Below are 24,578 nucleotides of genomic sequence, written 5' to 3'. Positions count from 1 at the left end.
CTTACCGGTTCGTGAAATTTGAATGAACTGGGAAGACGACGGACCCTGGTTCATCCAAATTTGACGAACCGGGAAGAGGAGCTTCCGCTACAAAATAAGCTTGACATATAGACTTATTAAATTTTTTCAGGACAATTTCGCATTTCAGGGCTTCAATACAAGACGGACATTACATACGAGCAGCATGGAGGTATTTGGATGTTTTTTGGTGTGTCTTTTTGTTACGAAGACAGTTGGTATTCATTTGCAACCGTTATATGGACATGCACTGCTACGCCGAGACCCCCTGTAACTCAGAGAAGCCACGGAGGACTCTGAAACTTCTCCCAGCCCTTAGTCGACATGAGAGTGAGTAGCCTAGATAATGAGTGAAATTAAAATTTTGGGTGAACTATCCCTTTGCCACCAGATTAGTCTTTAAGCCCCGCCCACCGGTCCTAGAACTCGTACGGCGCCACGAACAGCGTGACCTTGGTCAGGTAGCGGCCCAGCAGAGCGTTCCTCTCCAGCTCGCTCATCTCCACCTCGGCCTCCAGCGTGGCCGGCCCCCTGATGGGCGTCACCAGCAGCAGGGTCCCGGTCTGCCGGCCCGAGCGCTGCACGCTGAAGTGGCCGCGCCCACGGCCGCCCGCGAGGCCGAACCGCAGCGTGTCGCCCAGCACGCGGGCCGCCGACACCCGGAAGAGGACGCGCGGGGCGGACATGTTGGACACCATGGACAGGAAGTGGAAGGAGATGGAGTTTGGCGCCTGAGTGCAGGCCGTGTCTCCCAGCATGCACGGGTTCCTCTCGCAGCGCCTGGACACGGAGAAGACAACATGGAGGTCGGTGTTATTTAATGTGTTTACATTTGTTTTTCTTTCTAAGTGGTTCACATACTGATATCAGCTATTGATTATTGAATAACTGTTGTGGTAAAGAAGCATCTAGAGGTGCTAGCTTGAAGCTTCTCAGATCTGTTATGAACCCATACACTGAATCTCTTTAAGTTTTTGAAAATTACATAAGAAATTTTCATACAGTAGTTCAATAGATCACCTGTAGATAAATCAATAATCAAAACATTATGAAATTGTGGCCATGAGAGTTGGTTTTCATGTTCCTTTTTCATTTTCCTTACACTAAAGTTATTGCACATGTATTTGCTGGCAGCTGTGGCCGAGGATGTAAAGTGGGTTTTCCACTAACCGAGAAAGGCGGTGGTTTGATTCCCAGTCCCTACTGATGTATCATCAGTGTTTAATAGAAACGCTTTATATGACATTTACCATTAATAGTTATTATTATTAATCCTAAGGGGAACAGGAATGTAATAGAACCATGTTTTGTTTGAACTCTTACAGATATTTCACTCAAAAATGTAAATATCAGCCTCATGATGGTGCTGCAGAAAAACTCAGAAGGATTCATCCTCTGGGAAACATGAACACCTGGATAAAGTTTAATGACAATTTATCTGATATTTGTTTAGACATTTCAGTTTGGAGGGAAGTTGTGGATGAATGGAGCGACTGAAATCGCCCTCGACAGAGGGCTAGTATGGCTAAAAAAGTTTGTGTTTCTTCTCTTTTGTAGACTGAAACATATAAATATCAAAAATGATTGATAGAAACCAGCTAACTGTTTAGCTGGTTGGTTATATCAGGTCATAGTTTGGTGTTGGTGAACTAGGGGCAAATGGTTGTGGTCTAAGAGTTTATTTTTAGTTCTCCTAACTGCCTCCTCAGCAGCTGAACAGAGGCTGGTCAGTCATTTTGGTTTTTAATGTAGTCGGTGTTCCCGCTTTCGAACAATATCAAAACCCCAAACCCCCCTGATCCTCTAGTTTGCATTTCATACTATTCCATGCTATATTGAACCTCGAATTACAGGAGGGAACGCTTGTGTGAATGTGCGAGTGTGGTTTCCATTGTTTGCACTTTTATTGGTCGCCCAGACTTGAATACATTTGAAACACCACAACCTCGTTTAGCTCCTGGCCCAGTCAGCTGATCACCTGACTGGAGCCTGGAGACCCAGCAGGGCGTCTGAAGCCAAACCTCAGTCTTGACATGGCAGCCCAGAGGGAAGCTGAACGCCGGGTGGAGAAAGGAAGTGGAGACGTTCATTGTTTCCAAATCTCTCTCCGTCTCTGTCATTTATCTGAGTCTTTGTCTTTTGAGGTGAGAGTTTTATGGTTCATGGTTTACATTCCTCTCGTTGCTTTGTTTGCAGAATCATTGTCCTCCTCAATAGTTTCTTATAAAGCATCTCGTCTGTTTGCAGCTTGCTTATTGAGTAACAGCGATTTCCACCAACTCTTGCCAGCTTTACCTTTGGAGGTAGCTAATGATCAGCCAATCAGAGAAGCTCAGGTTGTGACAATAAGACAATATGTTGCTTTTAGCATCGTCACTCAGTCCACTTTCAATGGTCCAAACCCAGCTCGGATGTAAACAAGTCTTAATGTGAGGCGTTCAGGTGACAGCGGCCACCCAGATATTCCTCAGACCACAAACCACGTCCAAACAGGACAAAAGTGGACTGGGTAGTCGTTGTTGGAATCCCAGTCGGCCAATTATAGACCTGTTTACGGCTCCAATGGGGTCTATTGTGGTAGCCAGTTCCAGTCGATCGGTCCATGGTTGAATGTCAATACTGGTCAAGGTTTACAGGGAGGAGAATCTACAAGCTGCTTGACTCAGAGCTGTTTTTATTCATCCTGTGTCCCATATTTTGAATGCATTTGGAAAATTTTGCTGTGGTTCGCTAGTTCACAGCCAGCTTTGCTGTGGAGCATAACAGCAGTGCTAGCATGTGGTGTACTATTGGTGGCAGCAAGATTTTGTTCTGTTTTCTCTCACAGTAAGTTTATCCAGGTTTTGAGTTTGTCCATCCAACTGTAGATCTGTCCTGTTCTTGTAGACACAATGCCTTAAAGGGAACTTAATCATATGTAATGGAGGTCTGCAGATAGCCACAGTCACGAGGTACCAGTGAGGAGAAGTGACGATGTGTGGCGTTTAGCAGTACTTAAGTTAAACTCACTCGCCCATAAAAGACGTGTTAATCCACTTGCAAAGTGGTCATTGACCTCTTGGCGAAACAGTTAGCATCGTCGCCCGTGGTGTGGGAGACCCTGGTACGAAACTCACTCAGGGTAGGCCAGACAATGTCGGTCACACATATTTGGCGCGAATGTCAACTAGGATTCACAAAGTGATTTGTTTCTTAGTGGTCAAAGATTTGAAATAGTAAATATGACAAAATTTTACACAAAAATGATTGATATTTTTGGATAAACCAGATGTTGTCTGGAACTAGTCTGGGCAGTGGAGGGATACAACTATGAGGTGGTGATTCTAGTTCAGCTTTGTCTTTAGTGACGGTGTGTTTGTTTGGCTGGTCGACATCTAGTGACCGTGACGATTTACTGAACATTTTAAGAAGTTGCTTTAACTTGTTTAATGGATTGACTGACACATCTGGCACATCTGGTGCTGTGATGGAGAAGGTCAGACTGACAAACATTTGAGGACATGAGTCGGGACGGTTTGATCTTACATGGGTGACGTCTTGATGTACGTGGCGTTTTTCATGCGAGGACACTCCACCGCCACACACTGGAAACCTCCGTAGGTGTTCACGCACGACTGCAGCGCGGAGCAGTTGTGCATCCGGTGTTCACACTCGTCGATGTCTGGAAGAAGAAGAAGAGCGGAGGGGAGAGGATTACAACCACAACCAGCTGATATAACAGACAGCGTGACCTCTGACCTCTGAACTCTGAACTCTGACCTGTGCAGCTGCGTCCGTCGCCGGCGATCTCGTATCCGGGCGGACAGAAGCAGTGGAAGCTGCCGGCCGTGTTCACGCACTGATGGACGCAGAGTTTCCCCGGCTGACCGAGAGGGAACAGGTGACACTCGTCGATATCTGAAACAGACGGGATGGTCAACAGCTGGACAGCGGCGTCTGTTACCTCTGCAGATGTCAATGATTGTTATCTGGGCTGATGTTTCAAGTGCTTGTTACCTGTGCAGATGTTGTTTGTTACCTGGGCTGTGCAGATGTTTTGTTTGATATCTGCGCAGATGTTGCAAGTACTTGTTATCTGTGTAGATTTTGTTTTGTTACCTGTGCAGATGTTTTGATTGTTACCTGTACAGATGTTGTGTTTGTTATCTGTGCAGATGTTGTGTTTCTTTCTGGTGCAGATGTTTTGTTTGATGTCTGCGTAGATGTTGCAAGTGCTTGTTACCTGCACAGATGTTGTGTTGGTTACCTTTGCAGATGTTGCATTGTTACCTGTACAGATGTTGTGTTTGTTATCTGTGCAGATGTTGTGTTTCTTTCTGGTGCAGATGTTTTGTTTGATGTCTATGCAGATGTTGCGAGTGCTTGTTACCTGCACAGATGTTGTATTGTTACCTGTGCAGATGTTTTGATTGTTTCCTGTACAGATATTGTGTTTTTTATCTGGGCAGATGTTGTGTTTCTTTCCTGTGCAGACGTTTTGTTTGATGCAATCTTCACAAACACCAACAAAGTGCTTGTTACCTGTGCAGATGTTGTGTTTGCTACCTGTACAGATGTTGTGTTGGTTACCTGTGCAGGTGTTGCATTGTTACCTGTGCAGATGTTGTGTTTCTTTCTGGTGCAGACGTTTTGTTTGATGTTTGCGCAGATGTTGCAAGTGCTTGTTACCTGTACAGATGTTGTGTTGGTTATCTGTGCAGATGTTGTGTTGCTTTCTTGTGCAGATGTTTTGTTTGATGTCTGTGCAGATGTTGCAAGTGCTTGTTACCTGTGCAGATGTTGTATTGTTACCTGTACGGATGTTGCGTTGGTTACCTGTGCAGATGTTGTTGTCGCGGCCTGATATGGTGAAGCCCACGTCGCAGGTGCAGCGGGTGGAGCCCAGGAAGTGAGTGCAGTGAGATGGTCGGACGGAGGAGGAGGAAGAGGAGGAGGAAGAGGAGGCTGACAGAGCAGCAGATGCAGAGTGGGCTGAGGAGGAGGAGGAGGAAGAAGAGGAAGTGGAGGGAGCAGCGGGGGAGAAGGAGGCCAGGGAGTTCCCGGTGCTGTTGAAGCCTGAAGACGACAAAAGTGAAACTTCAGAGGAAAAAGCAGCAGGAAAAAAAAACGAGACCAGACTTCATCGGCTGCCGGACTCACGTCTGCACATCGGCTGCTGGCCGCTCCACTTCAGCGACTCCAGACACACTCGTGTCCGTGGACCAATCAGCTCGTAGCCCGGTTTGCACAGGAAGTGGACCTCGTGCCCGACACCGAACACCCTGCCCAGCCTGCGGCCGTGAGGGGGCAGCTCTGGTTTGGGGCAGGACGCTGGGGCAAAGCAGAGACACGTTCATTTCCCCTCAGATGTCACATTATATTTACAGTTTCCTGTGTCTTTATCCCAGTTGGTGGCATCTGCCACAAAGTGCAACCATGACGACTTATCTTTGTCAGAAATACTTGATGTTTTAAGTCTGTTGGTTTCAAAGGTCGGATAACTGAGCTGAAAACACAATACTTATATTTAACAGTGTCAAGCTCTGCCTGTGTAAACTTGATTTAACTACGGACTTGCACTGCATGTTGATTCGATTTTATTATAAAGTCTTTATTATCCCCGAGGGCCCATTTGATTTGCAGCAGTAGCAAAACACAACCAAACGAGCACACGTCACAAAATAAACAATAAGAACATTGGACTTAGAATTAAAATGTAAAAAACCCAACAGCTGAGGGAACAAATGATCCAAGTATCTAATTGATCTGTCCTTCCTACAAAGGCCTTCGCCTTCTGAGTGGCTCTAACTTTGAAATGATTAAAGGTATTGTCAATGACCTTTAACAATGCCTCCCAGCCTCACTTCTGAGTCATGCTGTGGTTTCCAAACCAAGAAATCACTGTATAAGTTAAAATTGACTTCATAAAGGAAGTGAATTGTTGACATAAAGGCAGATATACTCTATCTATGTTGGCATCTAAAGTCTTTTTGTCATTGTCAAGAAATATGTGTCTCCACAAGTGAAGTTGGTGCTGAGTCAGGAGGTCTTATGGTGAAAGTCAATGAGCATCTCGTTCATATTTGAGTTGGTGAGTCGTGACACCATTGGACAAAATTATCCAAAGCAGGACCTTGGCCAACCTCGCTGGGACAGGTTGGGTAATAAAGGATCCAATGAGTGGTTCCGTTATTACCCTTGAGGGGGGACAGATTTTTTGGCCACATTTGAAGGACACAGGAAACCTGAGCTAAAGCCAAGGACTTCTATAGAGAAAGTAGCCGATATCAACATCAAGTTACTGAGAAGGAAACAATCTAATCGATTCTCTGCCTCAACCACACCAAGACAAATCTGTTCCCACAGTGCAGTAGTTTCTCACCGTTCTTCTTGAACATGGCCACGGTGCTGTTCTGCAGAGCGCTGATCTTCTTCTTGAGCGAGCGCAGACCCTGCTGGTACGACGCCTCGTGGACCGCCAACATCTTCTCCACCTGTCGCAGCGAGTTCAGCAGGTTGTGGGTGGACGGGCACTGCTGGAGGAGGAGGGAAAAACAAGATTCAAGAAACATCGATATCTGAAGCTGTAAAGTTAAAGAATCGTCAAAACAACCAGGGACGACACCAGACGACTAACCCCAGTCTGTCTCCAGTCCTCAGTGTGTTTCAGGTGTGAGGTCTATACATAGAGGTGAGGTTTTCTGAGCTGCAGTAACACCTGGGTGACACATGGCCCTGAGCCACTGCTGACCTCACACTGATGCTGAAAGACTGACGACGAAAACACTGCCGCTAAAGTGATGCTACAGTGATGCTTAACACCGATGCTAAACCACTGATGCTAAAACACAGACAACTTAAACACTGACTTTAGATTAATGAACATAAAACATGCCAAAGAAACTTATAAGAATAAGCGCTTGAATTTGAAAACTTACGTACGTGCTAAAGTTTTGCAACTTTCACCAAAATGTAGCCTCCATACTTTAGAGACCTTTGTGTACGTACAAATTATGATTTTTTTTTCAAAAACTGTTAAACCTATTATTGTTAAACCCTTCTTGTCCCACAATTTCTGCTCAATTGACACCAAATTTGCTACAGAGCATCTTCAGCCCGTCCTTGACAAAGCTTTTTGATATTTGAAAAATTGAGCCGACATTTTCAGTGCATGAAAACGTTTGACTGTAAACAGTAGGCTGTAAACATATACCACCCAATTCTTGCTTAATACATATTTAATCTTCCTGAAAAGAATTGACAATATTTTAGAGTCATGGTCGATTAAATTTGCCAAATATCCAAATTTTATCTCAAAAACGGAATTTTTGAAAACATTTTGAATTCTGCTCTCATGTGATCTATTGGAGTCAATGTAAGCACCACACAGGATTGTTCTTTGATTCAGTGTCGCTTAATGAAGATGTAGTGCTTTATACGTAATATTATTAGTATTAGTTGTGGAAGTAAAAGAAAAAATACTAAATGAGAAACACGTTTTCAGAAAGTAATATTTTTTCTTTACTTTTTGTCCCCTTAGTGCCTCCCTACACTCACTCTTGTAACTTATGATATGATGCTCCCTGTATGTCAACTCTGCTGACTCCACTTCAGATAAAACTTTATTGATAAAGAGATTTTGATCACAGATGCTCATGGTTTGATATGTGTGAGTCTAATAGAAGAAGAAATCAAAAATTTTCAGACTTGTAAGTATTAATTCTGTTTTAATATTTTCTTATTAAAAAGCCTAAACAATTTAAAACAAACAATAACATTTAAAAGCAACAGAAGCTTTAAATAAATCTGCCTTTAAAAGTATATATGAAACATCACATCCTACAAACTAAAATAAAAACGAGTCTAGTCAATTTTCTTCTGCCATCACCTGCAATCTGCTGAAATTTCTTGATCATTGTTAGGAAATTGATAAATAACACCACGACCATGCAGTTCATCACGTTAAATCGTTAAATTACATCAAATTGCAACATTTTAAAAGATGAAGATTTTGCAGATTTTGAAGGATTTCCACCTGAACTCACCTGAGCAGAGGAAAAACTCGTCTGATGAAGACTCAGCATCACCATCATCATCATCACGACCCCGGCAGCCTTCATCATCATCATCATCATCGTCATCATCACTACTATCCTCAGCCTGGACCAAACCTCCGTCCTCGTCCTGAGGAACCTGCTCCAACACTAACTCACCTCCGCTCCGGCTCCTGCTTTTCGAGGGAACTTGCCAAATTTCCTCCCCCTCTCCCTCCCTCCCTCCCCTATGTCACATACTTTGGAGGCAGGAGGAGGAAGAGGAGGAGGAAGAGGAGGAGGAGGAGCAGCTCCCACATCTGGAACAAGCTTTCACTAATTTCGACCCATCAGCAGAGCCAGAATTAGACTCTTTAAATTATAAGGAGCGTGATGAGGAGTTCAGCCGAGGCGGCGACGGCGTCTTTTTAATCTTCGTCCGCACAACAAAGCAGCTTCGTCAGGAATTTCTTACAGCAAATATAAACTCCCACTTTTATTTTGAAACCCTAAACTTGCAGGATAATGTCATGTGGCTCCTAAATGACAGGGCAGCAGGTCGCCCCGCCTGGATTATACGCCCCCACCCCACCCTCTCTGCCTCGCAGTAGAAGCACTCCAGGGATTCAAGCCTGCAACCTAACAGCTCCCAGCAGCCGTATATAAGTCATATATAAGTGGGGATAATGTTAGAGTATGAACTTGCACTATAATCTGCTATAAGAACGTCCCAGCACTCAGACACACGAGTCCTGTGAGATCTTTGGGAAGTTTAATTTTGGGAACAGCAAGTAAAAACTGAACTGATCATCACAACTGGTGCTTGAGAAGATCAAAATTTAAAACTCAACAAACATTAAAAACCTGTCGTGTTTAAAAGGAAACGCACTTTGAAAGTACTTGAAAAATTGTCCTTTGGAAGGCAACAAAAGTCTTGAGCACTGGACAACAAATCTTATTGGCAAGACATTTGTGTGGTATAAAACCGAACAAATGTCACATCATCAATTTAAATCTTTTAACTGGAACTCAAAAGTGGAAATGACTGAAATCTCAGTTGTAATATATTTGCATATAATAATACTATTTTGTTGCTTTTATACTTTTTAGACTTTGCACAGGCTTTAAAACATTTAGTTTGTTTATATAAGTTTGTGAAACATGTTTCAGCCTTTTTTACTGTGGGAAAATAAAACTTCTGTGTTTATTTAGTTTGGCTTTTACTTTTCTACACCATTTTAAACAGATGTCATAAAACCATATACTGTATAGGCTATAATCCCACACGTGTTACTGCTAATGCGTTTTGACTTTTTAAGGTTTAAGATAAAAGTTATTTCTTTAACTTTCTGCCCCTCAAAGAATTTGAATCAAGAAATATTTGTTGAAAGCTTGGTTAATAATTTGATATTCATTTAAAAAGAATTAACAATGATCAATAAGACTGAGGCTGTAAATTAGATGTCATATGATATGACTCATATGATGTCATGTGAGTTAGAAATACTGTAAACATTATTCCTCCTTTTAAAGACATTGAGAAGTTTGATACACAAACAAAAACTACATAATAAATCATTGAACACATACAGTAAAAAGGACCCATCCACATTGCTCTTATAAATAAACGGCAGCAGCAGCTTCAGTGTGGACAGAACATTACTATCTAATATTGCACAACAGAGCAGGTTTGTATTGCACATCATAAACTGTAAGAAATCAATTAAATACATAATTAAAATTGATCTCTATGGATTAATAACACAGTCAGATCACATATTGAACCTTGAGGCTGGTGCAGTGTGACTGCCGTCCACCAGGCAGCGCCTCAGTCCTTCAGTCCAACGCTGAGCTGCAGGTTTTTGTTTTGCTGTTTGACTCAGAATCAGGAATCCAAAGAAAAACATTTCTTCACATGAGGCCGAGCTGCGTTTCAGAGAATTATTATTTATGTTGACAAAGTCTCTGATTAGAAGCTGAAGCTGCGACTCCCGTGAAACCACATGAAGGTTCAGAACAAAACTCCCTCACAGAGTCAAACATCAACCGACCACGACTTCTTGCTGTTGGTGTAGAAACATGAAACTATAAATTAACAGTGTCTCTTCATGACAGAAGCTGTGCTGCTGTTTATGTCTTTTATACTTCAATAGGAGTCAGACAAAATAAAACATCTCCATTACAAGTCATTAAAAATCTTTCAAAGTAGCCTAAAAGTGCATGTAACATTAAGAAAATACACTGAAAGTATAAAAAGTACAACAATATAAAATTATTTCATTACAAGTTAATGTCCTTTAATAAATATCTTTTAAGAATAAAAGCTATACAATGTATAAAAAATAAAAGTGAAGTTCAGAAAGTGCAGCAATTCACTGTTGTAATTTGTTAAACTGTAAAGTACACTTTTATCTTGCAAACAAATACAGCGGAGTAATTATTTTTTACTCTGAATGCAAGTAGTGTGAGTAAGTGTTAGTACAAGAGCTGGAAACAGGTTAATTTCTATTATTTTTAACATTAGAAATCTGTCAACTGACTTATTAAGGAAGCATCATGTGCATTACACTTAGGTAGATTATTTACAATTTTCATTTAATTTCCCTTTTTTTTTACACTATTCAAGTTCATTATAACTGAATTAAAGCTGAACATTAAAAGCATTGACTCAAAGGTGAACTTAAATAAAGAGACCACTCATAAATAAATATGAATAAAAAAGTATGAATAAATAACAAAATAAATGCATGTGTTAAAATCCCATTGAAGGAGGACCAGAGTTGGTTATCCCGGCTGTTAAACCTGCCCCTCGCTGACCGTGCAGTCACGGTGAAATGCATGCTGGGAGGTCGTTTGGCAGCTGCTGACAGAGGTTAAACTGCAAGATAAATACAGGAGCCCAGGAGACGCCCCGGCGCTGCTCATCATCATATCTTAATTAGATGGGACAGTGTTAATTAAAATGAAATCATTTAATGGATTTTGTAATTAAAGCAGAGTTGGATGACGGCCGACAGTGCCCCCTCCTTCCCCTCCCATCTCCTCCCCCTCTCCCTCCCATCCTGACCTCGGTCAATTTATAAACACTGATTAAAGTCAGATCTGGTTTTTATCAGCTGATCAGTTTAAAGGCTCCACTTCATATGGAGCTCAATGGGTTTTAAAATATTATTATTAAAGGTCCTGTTATAGGCTACTTATTATCTGTCTTTTATTTTGAAGGTTGATCCATGAGCAGATCTAAAAACCATCTCAGAGTAGTTTTCCATCTCCTCTCTCAGCTTCTCTCTGGAGCTCTAGGAACAGGACGGTGTCAGCCAATCAGAAGAGAGATCTCCTGATTGGATGAATTTTTTTTTTTTTTTTGAGTGATCCAATAAAAATAGAGCAGATATCAGAATAAAACACTCAGAGAAACCAAATCCTGCAAGTTGTTGGATGGTGTTGTCCAGGTGGTGAGGGGGCGGGGCTTTGTTGTGACATCACAAAGTGACAGGAAGTCCTGACGGCTGGTTTTAAGGCTCAGTTTCTGAATACAGGCTGTGTGCATTTCTCTGTGGACTGAGGCTTTGATACTTTCACAGTATTTATATAGAACCTAGAGCTGCTTTATAATCACACTACACATGGACATCTACCTTTATACTGTATGGAGCTTTAACACAAACATCTACCTTTATACTGTATGGAGCTTTAACACAAACATCTACCTTTATACTGTATGGAGCTTTACCACAAACATCTACCTTTATACCGTATGGAGCTTTAATACAAACATCTACCTTTATACCGTATGGAGCTTTAATACAAACATCTACCTTTATACTGTATGGAGCTTTAATACAAACATCTACCTTTATTTTGAAGGAGCTTTAACACAAACATCTACCTTTATTTTTAAGGAGCTTTAATACAAACATCTACCTTTATTTTGAAGGAGCTTTAACACAAACATCTACCTTTATACCGTATATAGTTGTAGGCTGTTTCCCTCCTCCACCAGGGGGCGTGGCCTCTCCACAGGTAATGATGAACTAGAGCATCTTTATCTCACCTGTAAACCTCAGTGTGGTTTTATTGAATGTCTACACCTCCTCCTCCTCCTTCTATCTCTCTCTCTCTCTCTTCATGCTCACTCTCCCCTCTTCCTGCAGAGGAATGAACCAGCCTCCACCTCCTCTCCTCTTCCCTCCACCCCTCTCACATGGTACAACCCGCTGCCATACTCAGCGGTCACCTCTCTCTCTCTCTCTCTCTATTCAGTCTCTCACACTCTCACACAGTCGTCAGGTTTTATTTCTCTGCTCCTCTTCCTCCTCTCCCTCTTGTGCTTCTTGTTCTTGTCTTGTTATGACTCATTTCAGGAGCGACTGCCACCGAGACAGACGTAAGTACCACACACACACACACACACACACACACACACACATACACTATAATGTTGGTGGCATGTGTGAGACGTGAAGACACATGTGGTGATGCTGCTGCTGTGTGACTGTGGTGGTGTGTGTGTGTGTGTGTGTGTGAGTTAATGTGAGGAAACAACTCGTGGAAGCTGCTGAAATGTGGACGGATGCAGTCGATGTCCTCAGTGGAACATTTCATTCATCTGTTCAGAGAAGAGGCAGATGTGTGTGTGTGTGTGTGTGTGTGTGTTTCTGCTTTTGTATTTCTGTCTTTATGTGGTCAAAGATGCAGCTTTTTACAGTGCAGACATTTTTTGGAAAGTCAGTACCAGAACACTGAGGTTGATGTGTTTTATATTAATACAGAATGTAAACAAACATTTTTGATGGGAGCCCTTAAAGCTCCATACAGTATAAAGGTAGATGTTTGTGTTAAAGCTCCATACAGTATAAAGGTAGATGTTTGTGTTAAAGCTCCATACGGTATAAAGGTAGATGTTTGTGTTAAAGCTCCATACGGTATAAAGGTAGATGTTTGTGTTAAAGCTCCATACGGTATAAAGGTAGATGTTTGTGTTAAAGCTCCATACAGTATAAAGGTAGATGTTTGTGTTAAAGCTCCATACAGTATAAAGGTAGATGTTTGTGTTAAAGCTCCATACGGTATAAAGGTAGATGTTTGTGTTAAAGCTCCATACAGTATAAAGGTAGATGTTTGTATTAAAGCTCCATACAGTGTAAAGGTAGATGTCCATGTGTAGTGTGAGTATAAAGCAGCTCTAGGTTCTATATAAATACTGTGAAAGTATCAAAGCCTCAGTCCACAGAGAAATACACACAGCCTGTATTCAGAAACTGAGCCTTAAAACCAGCCGTCAGGACTTCCTGTCACTTTGTGATGTCACAACAAAGCCACGCCCCCTCACCACCACCTGGACACACCATCCATTGGTTTCTCTGAGTGTTTTTCTTCTGAAATCTGCTCTATTTTTATTGGATGAGTCAGAAAACAGAGCCTCAGAGCCTCCTCCTCTCCTCTGATTGGCTGACACCGACCTGTTGTTACAAGAGCTCCAGAGAGGAGATGGAAAACTACACTGAGATTGTTTTTGGTTTTTAAAACCATTAATATATCCTCTAATGCATAAGGATTTAAAATAAACTGACAAAGAAAGGGAAAATGTGGGGCGTGGCTCTTTTTGTGACATCACAAGGTCACAGGAAGTCCTGACGGCATCTACCTTTATACTGTATGGAGCTTTAATGAGGCTCCCTCAAAAGAAGGTAAAAGTGTGTGTGTGTTTGTTGATCTCTTCTAAAAAATCAATTTCTATTAATGAAGTAAAGATAAAAAGAAAACTGCCATTGATCATTTGATGAAAACCCAGCTCACCGTCATAATTATCAGAATCCACTTCAGCCTCCTCACTCATTACTGAGAGTCAAGTTCAAGGTTGTGTTTACTCATCCATAAAATCGTTTAAATGTCAGCGCTCACATCCTGAGCTGTTCTTGGTCACAGATGAAAAACATCATCAGTGTTTCTGTTTGAAAAAGAGGAGAAAAAAAGTCCCAAACATTTTGGTCGAGGCTGCGATCACCAGACTGTGAAGAAAGTGACCCTGAGATGATTATGAATATATTATTTAACTGTGGTGAGGGTGAGTGCAGCTGGGAAATAAATCGGACAGGTGACTTCCTGTGATTGCATGTAATGTCTTCAGGTTTATTGAGCTCACGTGTCAAGTTCAATTAACTCGCTCATTTACTCCCAGAATGCATCACAAGTCACAGCGGAGAGCACTTTGCATCAACAAACACACACACACACATCCCACCTTCTGAAATGAGCTGCGAGACTCATCACCCCCTCCAGTCCCAGGACTCCTGGTTGGTGGAGTCTAGAGGAGATGGAGTCAGAAAGAAAGAAACAAAAAAAAGAAGTCTTTATTTAGCTTTTATTGGTTTTATCTCCCTCCTGGAAAAACCTGCATGTCTGGAATCAGAGGGAGTCGGTGAAGGTGTTGCTGCCGGTGAAAATGGGTTTTCAGTGTTTGCACCTGAGCTCATGATGAGCTGTGATTATGCATCAGGTCTCAGCTCTGGCCTGGAGTCGGACTGACAGTCCCTAAACAAGCAACAAGCACTTGGCACCACTAGTGACCGTGGGGAGAAAAAAAAAAGAAAAAAAAAAGGTGGCAGTAAACACCTCGTCCACTTCCTCTGAAATGAGCTGTGAAGAGTTGTAGCGCACGGACACCACGGAAGAAGCAGCATAAATAAGTTCAGTGTCACTGCAGTGTTGAAATAACTCTCATAACCTAATAACGTCGCTTAAAATTGAAGCCATTATTCATGCTACATGTTTAATAGAGCGAGGAAAGAGTTCAGGTGGATGGAGACTGATGGAGGTAGATGTGTTAAAGCTCCATACAGTATAAAGGTAGATGTTTGTGTTAAAGCTCCATACAGTATAAAGGTAGATGTCCATGTGTAGTGTGATTATAAAGCAGCTCTAGGTTTTATATTAATACTGTGAAAGTATCAAAGCCTCAGTCCACAGAGAAATGCACACAGTCTGTATTCAGAAACTGAGCCTTAAAACCAGCCGTCAGGATTTCCTGTCACTTTGTGATGTCACAACAAAGCAGTCACCCAAAGCCCCGCCCCCTCACCACCTGAACAACACCATCTAACAACTTGCAGGATTTGGTTTCTCTGAGTGTTTTATTCTGAAATCTGCTCTATTTTGTATTGGATTAGTCAGAAAACAGTCAGCCAATCAGAAGAGAGGCTCAGAGCCTCCTCCTCTCTTCTGATTGGCTGACACCGACCTGTTGTTACTAGAGCTGCAGAGAGAAGGTTTGCCTTAATCTGAATGAACTTTTCAGTTTAAATATGATGTTGAATTGAAATGATAAAATGCAAAACTGAACTAAAATAAATGCAAAATTAATATTCTGCGGTAAACATCATCCGTCATCATCATCACGGTTTGCCAGTTTTCTGAGAGGTGTTTAATAACTACACATTTTTAACAGCATATTTTGGGGGAGTGAATTTCAACATCGTCTGTAGCAGTTGATAAATGATCCTGCTGCTGCTCCTCTTGTTGCCTCAGGGCTTCAGGTCCCTTGTCCGGCATCGTCCTCTCGTAAAACCACATCATCCTGTCAGCGTCCTGTCCTGCTCCGCCAGAGGCCGTTGATGTTAACGCGGTGTGTTTTAGCTCCGTCCGTCCGTGCGGCCTCTGTGGATGAAACATGCCCCGGAGCAGAGCAGAGCAGCCTTCAGCAGCAACTTTAGAGCTGTAGATTATTCCGGTGATGAAACACACAGAGTCGATGGAGCTCAGCAGGTAGAACAGGTCGCAATGTCCATATGTCAAAGTGTTGTCGGGGAAGGCACTGAGTCGCAAATTGCTCCCGACAGCCGGTGTGTAATAGTGTGTGTGTGTGAATGGTTGAATAGACAGTAAATTGAATTGAATTAAACTGCTCTGGGTGTTTGACAAGGAGCTGAAACAGTGATGTTCCTCTACCGACCTCTAGAGTGTGTTTAAAGTTTTGTGTAATTTAGGGCGTGGCCACTTTGAGTGACAGGTGGGTGAGTCTATTCCTGCTACGAACTGCGATAGTAAAGCGATAGTTCAACATTTTGGCAAATTGGCCCATTGCCATAATCCCTATAGTCATAGCTGTAGGTTCGTTACCTTTAATTGTCGCTGCAAGCTATTTTTAGAACGGTGGAGCAGAGCCGTGAGCTGCTCAGAGCTACGCTACGGAGGCTCATGGGATTTCTTGGTTTCCCTCATCAAACTCATCAAATACACAATCCAACAACTCCAAAATGTTCTGGTGGACAAGTTGTGACCTGCACATTCACCACACTATGAGATAATAACAGAACGTTACCAGACAGAGTTGTTTTAGAGGTAAATTCATGCAAAACCGCTGATGCGCGTTGCCTTCAGGGACAGTTTTTCTGTAACCAGTCTCTGCATTTCCCTCTAAAACAACTCTGTCTGGTAACATTGTGTTATTATCTCATAGCGTGGTGAATGTGCAGGTCACAACTTGTCCACCAGAGTGCTGTGGAGTTGTTGGATTGTGTTTTTGATGAGTTTGATGAGGGAAACCAAGAAATCCCATGAGCCTCCATAGCGTAGCTCTGAGCAGCTCACGGCTCTGCTCCACTGTTCTAAAAATTGCTTGCACCGACAATTAAAGGTAACAAACCTACTGCTATGACTATAGGGATTATGGCAATGGGTCAATTTGCCAAAATGTTGAACTATCCCTTTAAGATTTGTGCACACCCTACTTCGTATTATGTTCTGATTAGGTTCTGATCAGCATCAGTGTTGTTGTGTTTCATGAAGGTGATGACGATCAGAGTCGTCTGAGTTATTGTGAGTCACAGTTTTACAGAGTGAATGAGCAGCTTGATGTTTGAGACAGCTGGTGACTGACGTGTGTGATCAGTGATGTAGGTGGTCAGCAACGTGAGGAATGATGTGTTTGTTTTTTTAAATATATATTTTTCCACTACAGAGCTTTTGGGTTTGTTTGTTTGTTTGGATTGATCGTTATATCAGACTCTCAGGTCCCATGACAAGAGGTCATGTGACTAGCAGCTCACCTGGATGTTGTGGAATGTGGTTCATGTGTAGTTTGAAGTTTATCGGAAGTTTTGTTGTTTCCCCCAATTAACAAAAAGCACAAACACAGACGAACTGACGTGAGTTAAATGGCATTTGTCCTTTATCCAACCAGGACGTCTCTCGTTTTACAGCGGAGACTTGGAGAGACATGAGGGTTTTTAACGAGGTATTTGAACAGGGGCCTGACCAACATGGGATTTATGAAAAATCCCGGGAACAGATTAATCGCCCGATTTTCCTCATGTTTACATAAACACACAATTTTAACAGCGAACTCTTGAATATGATTCAAACCCTTGTGACAAATCTATGTTGGATGTTCAACGTTTTACTGTTTAACAATGAATAACTTTGATATTTGAAAATGTCCTCAGTGCAGCTCTGCAGTAAAACTCTGAGTAAAATCGATGTAAATCAGTAGAACAGATGAAACTCCTCTAGTGAATAATTGTCCACTTAGTTTTCCTACAGTGTTGTGTGGATCAGACCTGTAGAAACTAAATGAACACAACAAACACTAACATTTTTTCTGTTTTAGTGGATCAAACCAATGACAGGACATCATTTCTACATGAGACCAGACAGTTTGTGGTTCACCTGCAAAGTTCAAAGACACAAACGTCTTCACATCGATTCTTATCGCCAAATTCTTTGGACAATGATACCGATGTCTGGGTTTAGTTCAATTAATCGCCTGATTGGTTGGTTATCATCCAGATTTTATGGGACACAACAGCTACTAGAGTCGATGCTTTCCTGAGGCAACACACCCTGGAATAACTTGTAGAAATCTTGTTGTGAGGCCTAAATTAAGCTCCTGTAGAAGACGAGGTGAGTTAGAAATAAAGTCTGAATCAGTTCTCGTCTGGAGCTGCTGCCACTCTGATCTACCTCTGATGCCACCGACTGAAATCTGACAGAAAACGTCTCTGTCAGTTTGTTGTCGCGCTGCTTTTGTGCCGACACTTTGATGACAGCCCCCGAAACTTATCTCTGAACTCTACAGACAGAGACGTTGCGGAGGCGGACGCCGCAAACAGACAGACATCCGCCGACAAACACCGAAACACAAACAGTAGACGGGAGAGAGTTGGGGGGCGGTCGCCGCGGCTGCAGCTGGCCTCTGCTCCGGGTTTCCTGCCAAACTTTGAATAGCCCTGTCCCCGAAAACCAATAACCATGAGGGTGTGAAATTGTCCTGTCATCACTCTCTTCCCTTCCCTTCCCTTCCCTCCTCTCTCATTTTGTCTTTCTTTTCCCTCTCCATCTTTTTTCCCCCCGCCACCTCTTGTCGTCCAACAATGCAAAGCAATAAGCAAGTAAATAGCTGTAATCGCTCAGTCGATGATGCACAATCACCCGTTGAGCACGACGCCGTGTGGGTGTCGCGGCGACCTGGCAGCCTTATCGATCTCTGGTGGAGGCAACGATTAAAGGCGCCCCGGCAGTTAACAGATGGTGAGTGACGGCGCTCATAAACCTCGCACTAAAAGACTAATGTCCTACAAGCTGCAGCCGGCGTGGCAGCCATAAACAACCCTGCTGCCAACTGTCAGCGCCGCGGTAGGGGAGAGAGGGAGAGAGGGAAGGGGGGGATGACGGGAGGCGAAGGGCCAGCTGCCGCCTCGCCCAACACCGTCTGACAGGCAGGGGGTCCTCGCAGCCCAGCGCTGATGGAGGTCATGGAGAGACGAGCCGCTCTCGGCTTTCAATTACAACATCCAGACGGACTGAGGCCGAGTGTCCGAGTCTCAGTCATTCATCAGTTTGTTGTGGCCACAGGAGACGGGTCTTTATCAACTCTATAAACACAAGTGTTGTTGTTCTTGGGTCGGACAGCGGGACTCTTCATCATTAGACAGTGTGGCCCAGGAAGAAATATAGAAACAATTATTAGAGCCGTCTAAAGGGCTGTCCCAAACGATTATTTTTCTCCTGATTAAAGCAGAAGTAAGCGGAATGTTTGTGTTAATATAAGTCTTAAATAGTTTTATACAACAGTTAGTTCCGACCAGTCCCAACCGAGCAATTTGATTGGACAAGAGACGTTCCATGAGTGCTGATATACAGTATAACAGCACTGCGACTTTTTACAAACATTATCATTCCGCTGTTCAGCTGGACAGGAGCTAAGTCAGAGCCACGCTCCCCATACAGGAGCTGCTCCATCTCTCTGCCGCTACTACAGTTAGAAACGGACCTGAACATTAAAACCTGGACCTGACCTAGTCCGTCTAATTGGCGATAAATCTCTAGGTAAGGTAAGGTAAGGTAAGGTAAAGGTACTTTTATTTGTCACATATACAGCTAGTACAGTGACATTCTTTCTCTGCATTTAACCCATCCCTGAGGAGCAGTCTAAACCCGGCTGGAAAAAAATCTATTGCTTAAATATCTTCCGACAGCATGTTTGGTCTGAAACACGGGTCTGTCAGTCACTCTGCTCTGCTGTAAGCCGAGGAGAAAACTTTCCTTGTGTCCTACAACCTTTATCCAATGAGGAGAGAGAACGGCATAAAGGGGCGGTCCTCTCTGTGTGTACAGCCAAGGGATGCGCGTGAATGTGGTGACGTAGGGGACGAGGGCGGGGGCTGCTAACTCCATCGGCTGACAGGAAGTTAGCCAAAACGACTGGATCGCTTACTTCTGCTTTAATCTATCGACTATTTTTTTTCGATTAGTCGATTAGTCTAACGATAAATTTTTTGGCTGTTTACCCCAGGAGGTGGAGGAGACCAAACATGGAGTTAAAACGTCTAATATTGGATTTACATGCAACATTACATTGGTGACATCAACAGAAAAAGGCCTCCTAGTGGTCAGAATGTGAATTAAAGCAGATTTGAACTGTTTAAAGTGAAAGATGTGTTGAACTTTATGTTCAAACTCAAATCTGAGATTGGAAAACAGAGCAGATTTCAGAATGAAACACTCAGAGAAACCAAATCCTGCAAGTTGTTGGATGGATGGTGGGTCCAGGTGGTGGTGGGCGGGGCTTTGGGTGACTGCTTTGTTGTGACATCACAAAGTGACAGGAAGTCCTGACGGCTGGTTTTAAGGCTCAGTTTCTGAATACAGGCTGTGTGCATTAATATAGAACCTAGAACTGCTTTATAATCACACTACACATGGACATCTACCTTTATACTGTATGGAGCTTTAACACAAACATCTACCTTTATACTGTATGGAGCTTTAACACAAACATCTACCTTTATACTGTATGGAGCTTTAACACAAACATCTACCCTTTTTAATTATATGAGACCTTTAACCTCAAGTTAATCGCAAAATTTAAATTCCTGACCAGAGGACTGTAACTCGCAGGCGGCAAAACAACATGAATGTGAGAGAAAATGAGCTCCAGTCTGACAGATGGAGGCCAATTACAGTCTCCGGCCGCTCGTTAAGGTGGCCGGCTGAGCCCACTGGGCCTGTGTGTGTGTGTGTGTGTGTGTGTGTATGTGGTAGTTTCCATTCAATTAATTTGTATGGAAGTTGTTTATTTACTCTGTGTGTGTGTGTTCCCAGCTTCATCAGGCGTCTCCATCTTAACCTGATGTGACGGTTTGTTTGTTTGTTTGTTTGTTTCAGACGGCGGGATGAACGGCGAGCAGCGAGCCGGCCGCACCACGACAACGGCCAAGAGAGGAAGCGGCGCCCCCTACAGGTCAGTGTGTGCTGCTGTGTGTGTGTTTGAAGTTTTTACCAGTACAGGTACAAGAGCGTCTGCAACAGCTTCAGACAATGTTACTGGATGTGAGGCGTTCAGGGGACATTCGTTTATCGTAGGCTCTTCAAATTGTCTGAATGTGAGGTGTTCAGGGGGCGTGTGTGAATCATAGTGCCTGCTAATAGAATCAATATGAGATGTTTATGGGATATTTGTAAATAGTAGCATCTGTCTGTAGTGAAGGGTTCAGGAAACATCTGTAAACGGTAGCTTCTGCTAATAGAAGGGCATCTATTTACTGTTCGCCTGTTAGTACCGTATTGACCCGAATATAAGACGACCCTGAATATAAGACGACCCCCCCTTTTCAAGACCTGTCTTTGGAAAAATACCTTTTTCAGACAAAATCAAAGAAAAAATTAATCTTTTTAAAATCATGTTTTCAGTATCTGTGAAATGACGTTCTGGTAGATTGTAGCGCCCACTGATCTCTCTGAATGTGTGTAGGTGTGTGTCCATCTCTCTTGCGCTCTGTTTACACAAAAAGGCACACGCATCAATTGCGGTGTTTTATTTTGAAAATTGTTTTGATTTTGAAAGTTGAGCGGATTCTCTCGTGTTTCTTTGTTTGACCTGCCCGGCTTGACGCAATCGCTCGCAGCTCGCGCACAAAATAGACCAGACACTGAAACGATCACTGCAGGACGTCTGGTGTGAACAAGGGGGCAGTTGTCGGTCTGAGAAGTGAAGCTCACTTCCGCGTTCAAAAAACTGCAATCCCCTCGGATTCCTCTGGGGGCTGGTGTCAGAAGGGAGCATTCCCCATAGAGCCCCATGTTAAAATCGCCGACTTTACATCCTCAGTAAACATGTTAAAAGCCTGGTGTCAGAACGTTTTTTCGTCTCAATCGATAGTTTCTACCCCCGCACACACTCTGAGGGGGGTGAATTTTTTTTTAACTCTACAGTTTTACTGTTATTAGGTTAAAACTCTGGCCAATCAGGGCGCGGAAACGTTGAGTGACAGGTCCGAGCAGCTCCGTGGACAGCTGCTTCGAGGCCAGTGGGCGGGCTCTCGGCCGGCCAATCCAACATGGCGCTGTTCAGGCCGCCATATTTGAGTCACAAAAACGACTCCCCAAAACCAATGGGTGACGTCACGGACGCTACGTCCATTCTTTTTACAGTCTATGGGTGTGAACGACACAATCGTTTAACATGAGCCCCGAAAGGAAACTCGGCGCTTCGCAGCTATTCGGCGCCTCCGCGTCCGGTGTGTCCCTGTCCCCGGAGACAACGCGGCCGTAGCCGCTGTGATATGACGACCCCGCCCCCGGAGGAACTGTGAAGGAGTCAGCTGTGATTAAAATGACCTAAACCGAGTCGAGTTGAGCTGTAACTGTGTGGCAGCGCTCTGCTGTGTGGCGAAGGGGCAACACACACATGCGACCAGCCTCTCAGATGCAGCTGCATCTCTCCAGGTCACTGGTGTGTGTGAGTGTGAGAGGAAGAAAAGCCCTGACTTGCTTGGACAGACGTTGTTTGGTGTCACCCGCTGATTTGCATATATAAATATCTAGACCCCGAATATAAGACGACCCGTCTTTTTCAGACTTTTTTTGATGGAAAAAATATCGTCTTATATTCGGATCAATACGGTAATCTGAATATGAGGCGTTCAGGAGACATGTGTAAATTGTAGTGTCTGTCAATGGTGAGCATGTGATGCGTTTATGGCATATGATATATGTAAATTATAGTTTCTGCTAACTGACTGAATGTGAGGTGTTGAGGTTGACATATGTAAATTGTAGCATCTTCTAATTGATTAAATGGTGAGACATTAATGGAACGTGTGGAAATTGTAGTGGTGAGCATGTGAAGCGTTTAGGATATTATTTAAAATACTTTATGCAAATAGAGGTGTGTTGAGGTGAAGTGTGTAAATTGTTATGCTAAAATGTGAGGCATTCAGGGGGCATGCGTAAATAGTAGCCTCTGCCAATAGTGTACATGAAAGGCATTTAGAGAACATCTGTAAGTTGCACTGTCTGCTATTAGACTTCATGTGAGGCGTTTAGGGGACGTCTATGTATTGTAATACGCATCAATAGTTTCAATGTGAGGCGTTCAGGTGATGCATGTACATTTTTGTGCTTATTAATCGACTTAATGCAAAGTGTAAGTAGTAACTTCTGCCCATGTTGTGCATGCGAGGCGTTCAGGGGACGTCCAGTTATTGTAGCATCTGCCAACAGCCTGAATGTGAGGCGTTCAGGTGATGTATGTAAATTTACACGGCTTAAAGCTTCTGTTTCGTCCAAAGAAAACAGACGTTGTGTGTATATTTAACAGACGCCGTCGTGGAAACACATTTGTTGCGGTGTTTGTCATTTGTGTATCGTTGCTGTTTGTGCGACGCCGACAGGACAGTGAGCGATGGTCCAGCTGTCTGCCCCCCTTCCCCTCCCCCTCCTCTCCCCCATCCCCGGCTTTAACCTCATCTTCTGTTTACATGGAAACCGAAGCCAAACTGTCCTCCCAAATCCCACCGCCGCCCGCCGCTGCACGGATTAAAAACCTGGGACGGACGCGAGCTGGGATTTAGAGACGGTTCAGTCCTCGTGGACCGACAACTCGCTGTGAGAGACGACAACGACAAAGACGCAGACGACTAGATTAGCTTTAATTCTCCGGAGCGAAACTGTGCGTGAGCAGCGGAGGTGAAAGGTCAGAGGTCACAGTCTGGACTGAGGACGGTTGTTGTGGGTTTTTAGAAATAATCCCGTGTGAATCTGAACTCTCCTCTATCAGCAGCAGCAGCAGAAACATCAACCAGCAGATTATCTGATTACACAGTCTGTCTGTCTTCTTGTTCTTCTGTAGCGTTCGAGGGCTGCAGGAAACTGAGCTCTCGGTGTTTTGTAGTATTTCCCCGTCTGAACGCACCAGGTTGTTGTTCCAGATGGGTTCGGCCTCCCGCTCCGTCTCCTAATCAAAACTAACGACATCAAACAAAACAAAACAAAACAAAACAACAACGTACAGGAGTTCGACGAGCGGCCGCCATCTATCAACGTACGACAGCAGCGAGGGAGGGAGGAAACGCGGGAAAAGTTGGAACAAACGGCATCGCAAGTCTCTTCACAGTCGGATCAGTCAGATGTTTTTTTTTTTTTTTTTACCTGCACAGGTGCAACAACAGCCGGACGGAGGCGTCTGTGTTTGATGCGTTTGTAGTTATTAACACAGCATCAGGACGGGCCAACCAGGAATATGCCCCCCCCCCCCACACACACACACACACAATAAACACACGATAAAACCACTACACAACTTCCCCAACCCCCCCCCCAACAAGTGTTTACAGTTACCTGCATGTGATGCATTTAGGAAACATCTGTAAATTGTAGCATATGAGCATACGGATAGTCTGCACTTTTAGGCATACATGGGAACATCTTGCTTATTGTAGCATCTGGATGTGAGGTGTTCAAGTGACCTATGTAAATTAGAGCATCTGTTAATTAATACACTTAATGTGAGGTGTTTGTGGGACATTTGTGAATAGTAGTTGCATCTGCGTATAGTATGCATGTGAGACGTTCAGGGGACACTATATAATTTGACTGAATTTGAGGCGTTTAAAGGGACACTTTTGAGTTGTGTCTGCATTTGAGCCTTTGCTTATAGACTTGACATGAGGTGTTTAGGTGTCATCTATTTGCTGTTGCATATGCCAATAGTCCGACTGTGAGGCGTTTAGGGGACATTGGAAAGTTCCGATCTGAGGCCGCAGATGAGTC

At 43.4% G+C, this 24,578-nt stretch overlaps 2 protein-coding genes across 4 annotated transcripts in view; one reads left to right on the top strand and one right to left on the bottom strand.

The window, feature by feature from the left end:
* Positions 1–429: 429 nt before the first annotated feature.
* On the bottom strand, positions 430–8,243 carry LOC146986398 (fibulin-7-like). Of its 2 annotated transcripts, none has more exons than XM_085780194.1 (7): positions 8,043–8,243; positions 6,380–6,533; positions 5,158–5,328; positions 4,834–5,073; positions 3,778–3,915; positions 3,544–3,679; positions 430–798 (listed from the first exon to the last, which is right to left on the bottom strand). In XM_085780194.1, the coding sequence occupies exons 1-7, from the start codon at positions 8,139–8,141 to the stop codon at positions 438–440; spliced, it is 1,299 nt and encodes a 432-aa protein (XP_085636320.1). In that variant the 5' UTR covers positions 8,142–8,243; the 3' UTR covers positions 430–437. The 2 variants fall into 2 exon arrangements, with proteins under 2 accessions (XP_085636320.1, XP_085636322.1); XM_085780196.1 differs by having other exon boundaries at positions 6,380–6,530; positions 8,043–8,232.
* Positions 8,244–12,293: 4,050 nt separating this feature from the next.
* Positions 12,294–24,578, top strand: part of LOC146986397 (RNA-binding Raly-like protein) — a 54,668-nt gene continuing 42,383 nt past the window's right edge. The window contains exons 1-2 of one of the 2 annotated variants that reach the window (XM_085780623.1): positions 12,294–12,417; positions 20,694–20,769. In XM_085780623.1, coding sequence (XP_085636749.1) covers positions 12,381–12,417; positions 20,694–20,769 — 113 coding nt within the window. In that variant the 5' untranslated portion in view covers positions 12,294–12,380. The remainder of the gene's footprint in view (positions 12,418–20,693; positions 20,770–24,578) is intronic. The other variant, XM_085780624.1, reaches the window with a different exon arrangement.

Source organism: Trachurus japonicus, chromosome 6 (genome assembly GCF_045865225.1).
Source record: "Trachurus japonicus isolate A0001 chromosome 6, Traja_1.0".
NCBI lineage: Eukaryota > Metazoa > Chordata > Actinopteri > Carangiformes > Carangidae > Trachurus > Trachurus japonicus.
The sequence above is the reverse complement of the archived record's forward strand: the minus strand, read 5'-3'. Positions and strand labels throughout refer to the sequence as shown.

What these genes read in the sequence shown, in the direction of transcription:
- LOC146986398 (XM_085780194.1), bottom strand. Translation starts at nt 8,141, where the DNA reads ATGATGACGATGATGATGATGATGATGAAGGCTGCCGGGGTCGTGATG. An exon ending in CGAGTTTTTCCTCTGCTCAG is followed by an intron (nt 6,534 to 8,042) that starts GTGAGTTCAGGT and finishes CTCCTCCTCCAG; the next exon opens with CAGTGCCCGTCCACCCACAA. An exon ending in CGACGGACGCAGCTGCACAG is followed by an intron (nt 3,680 to 3,777) that starts GTCAGAGTTCAG and finishes TTCTTCTTCCAG; the next exon opens with ACATCGACGAGTGTGAACAC.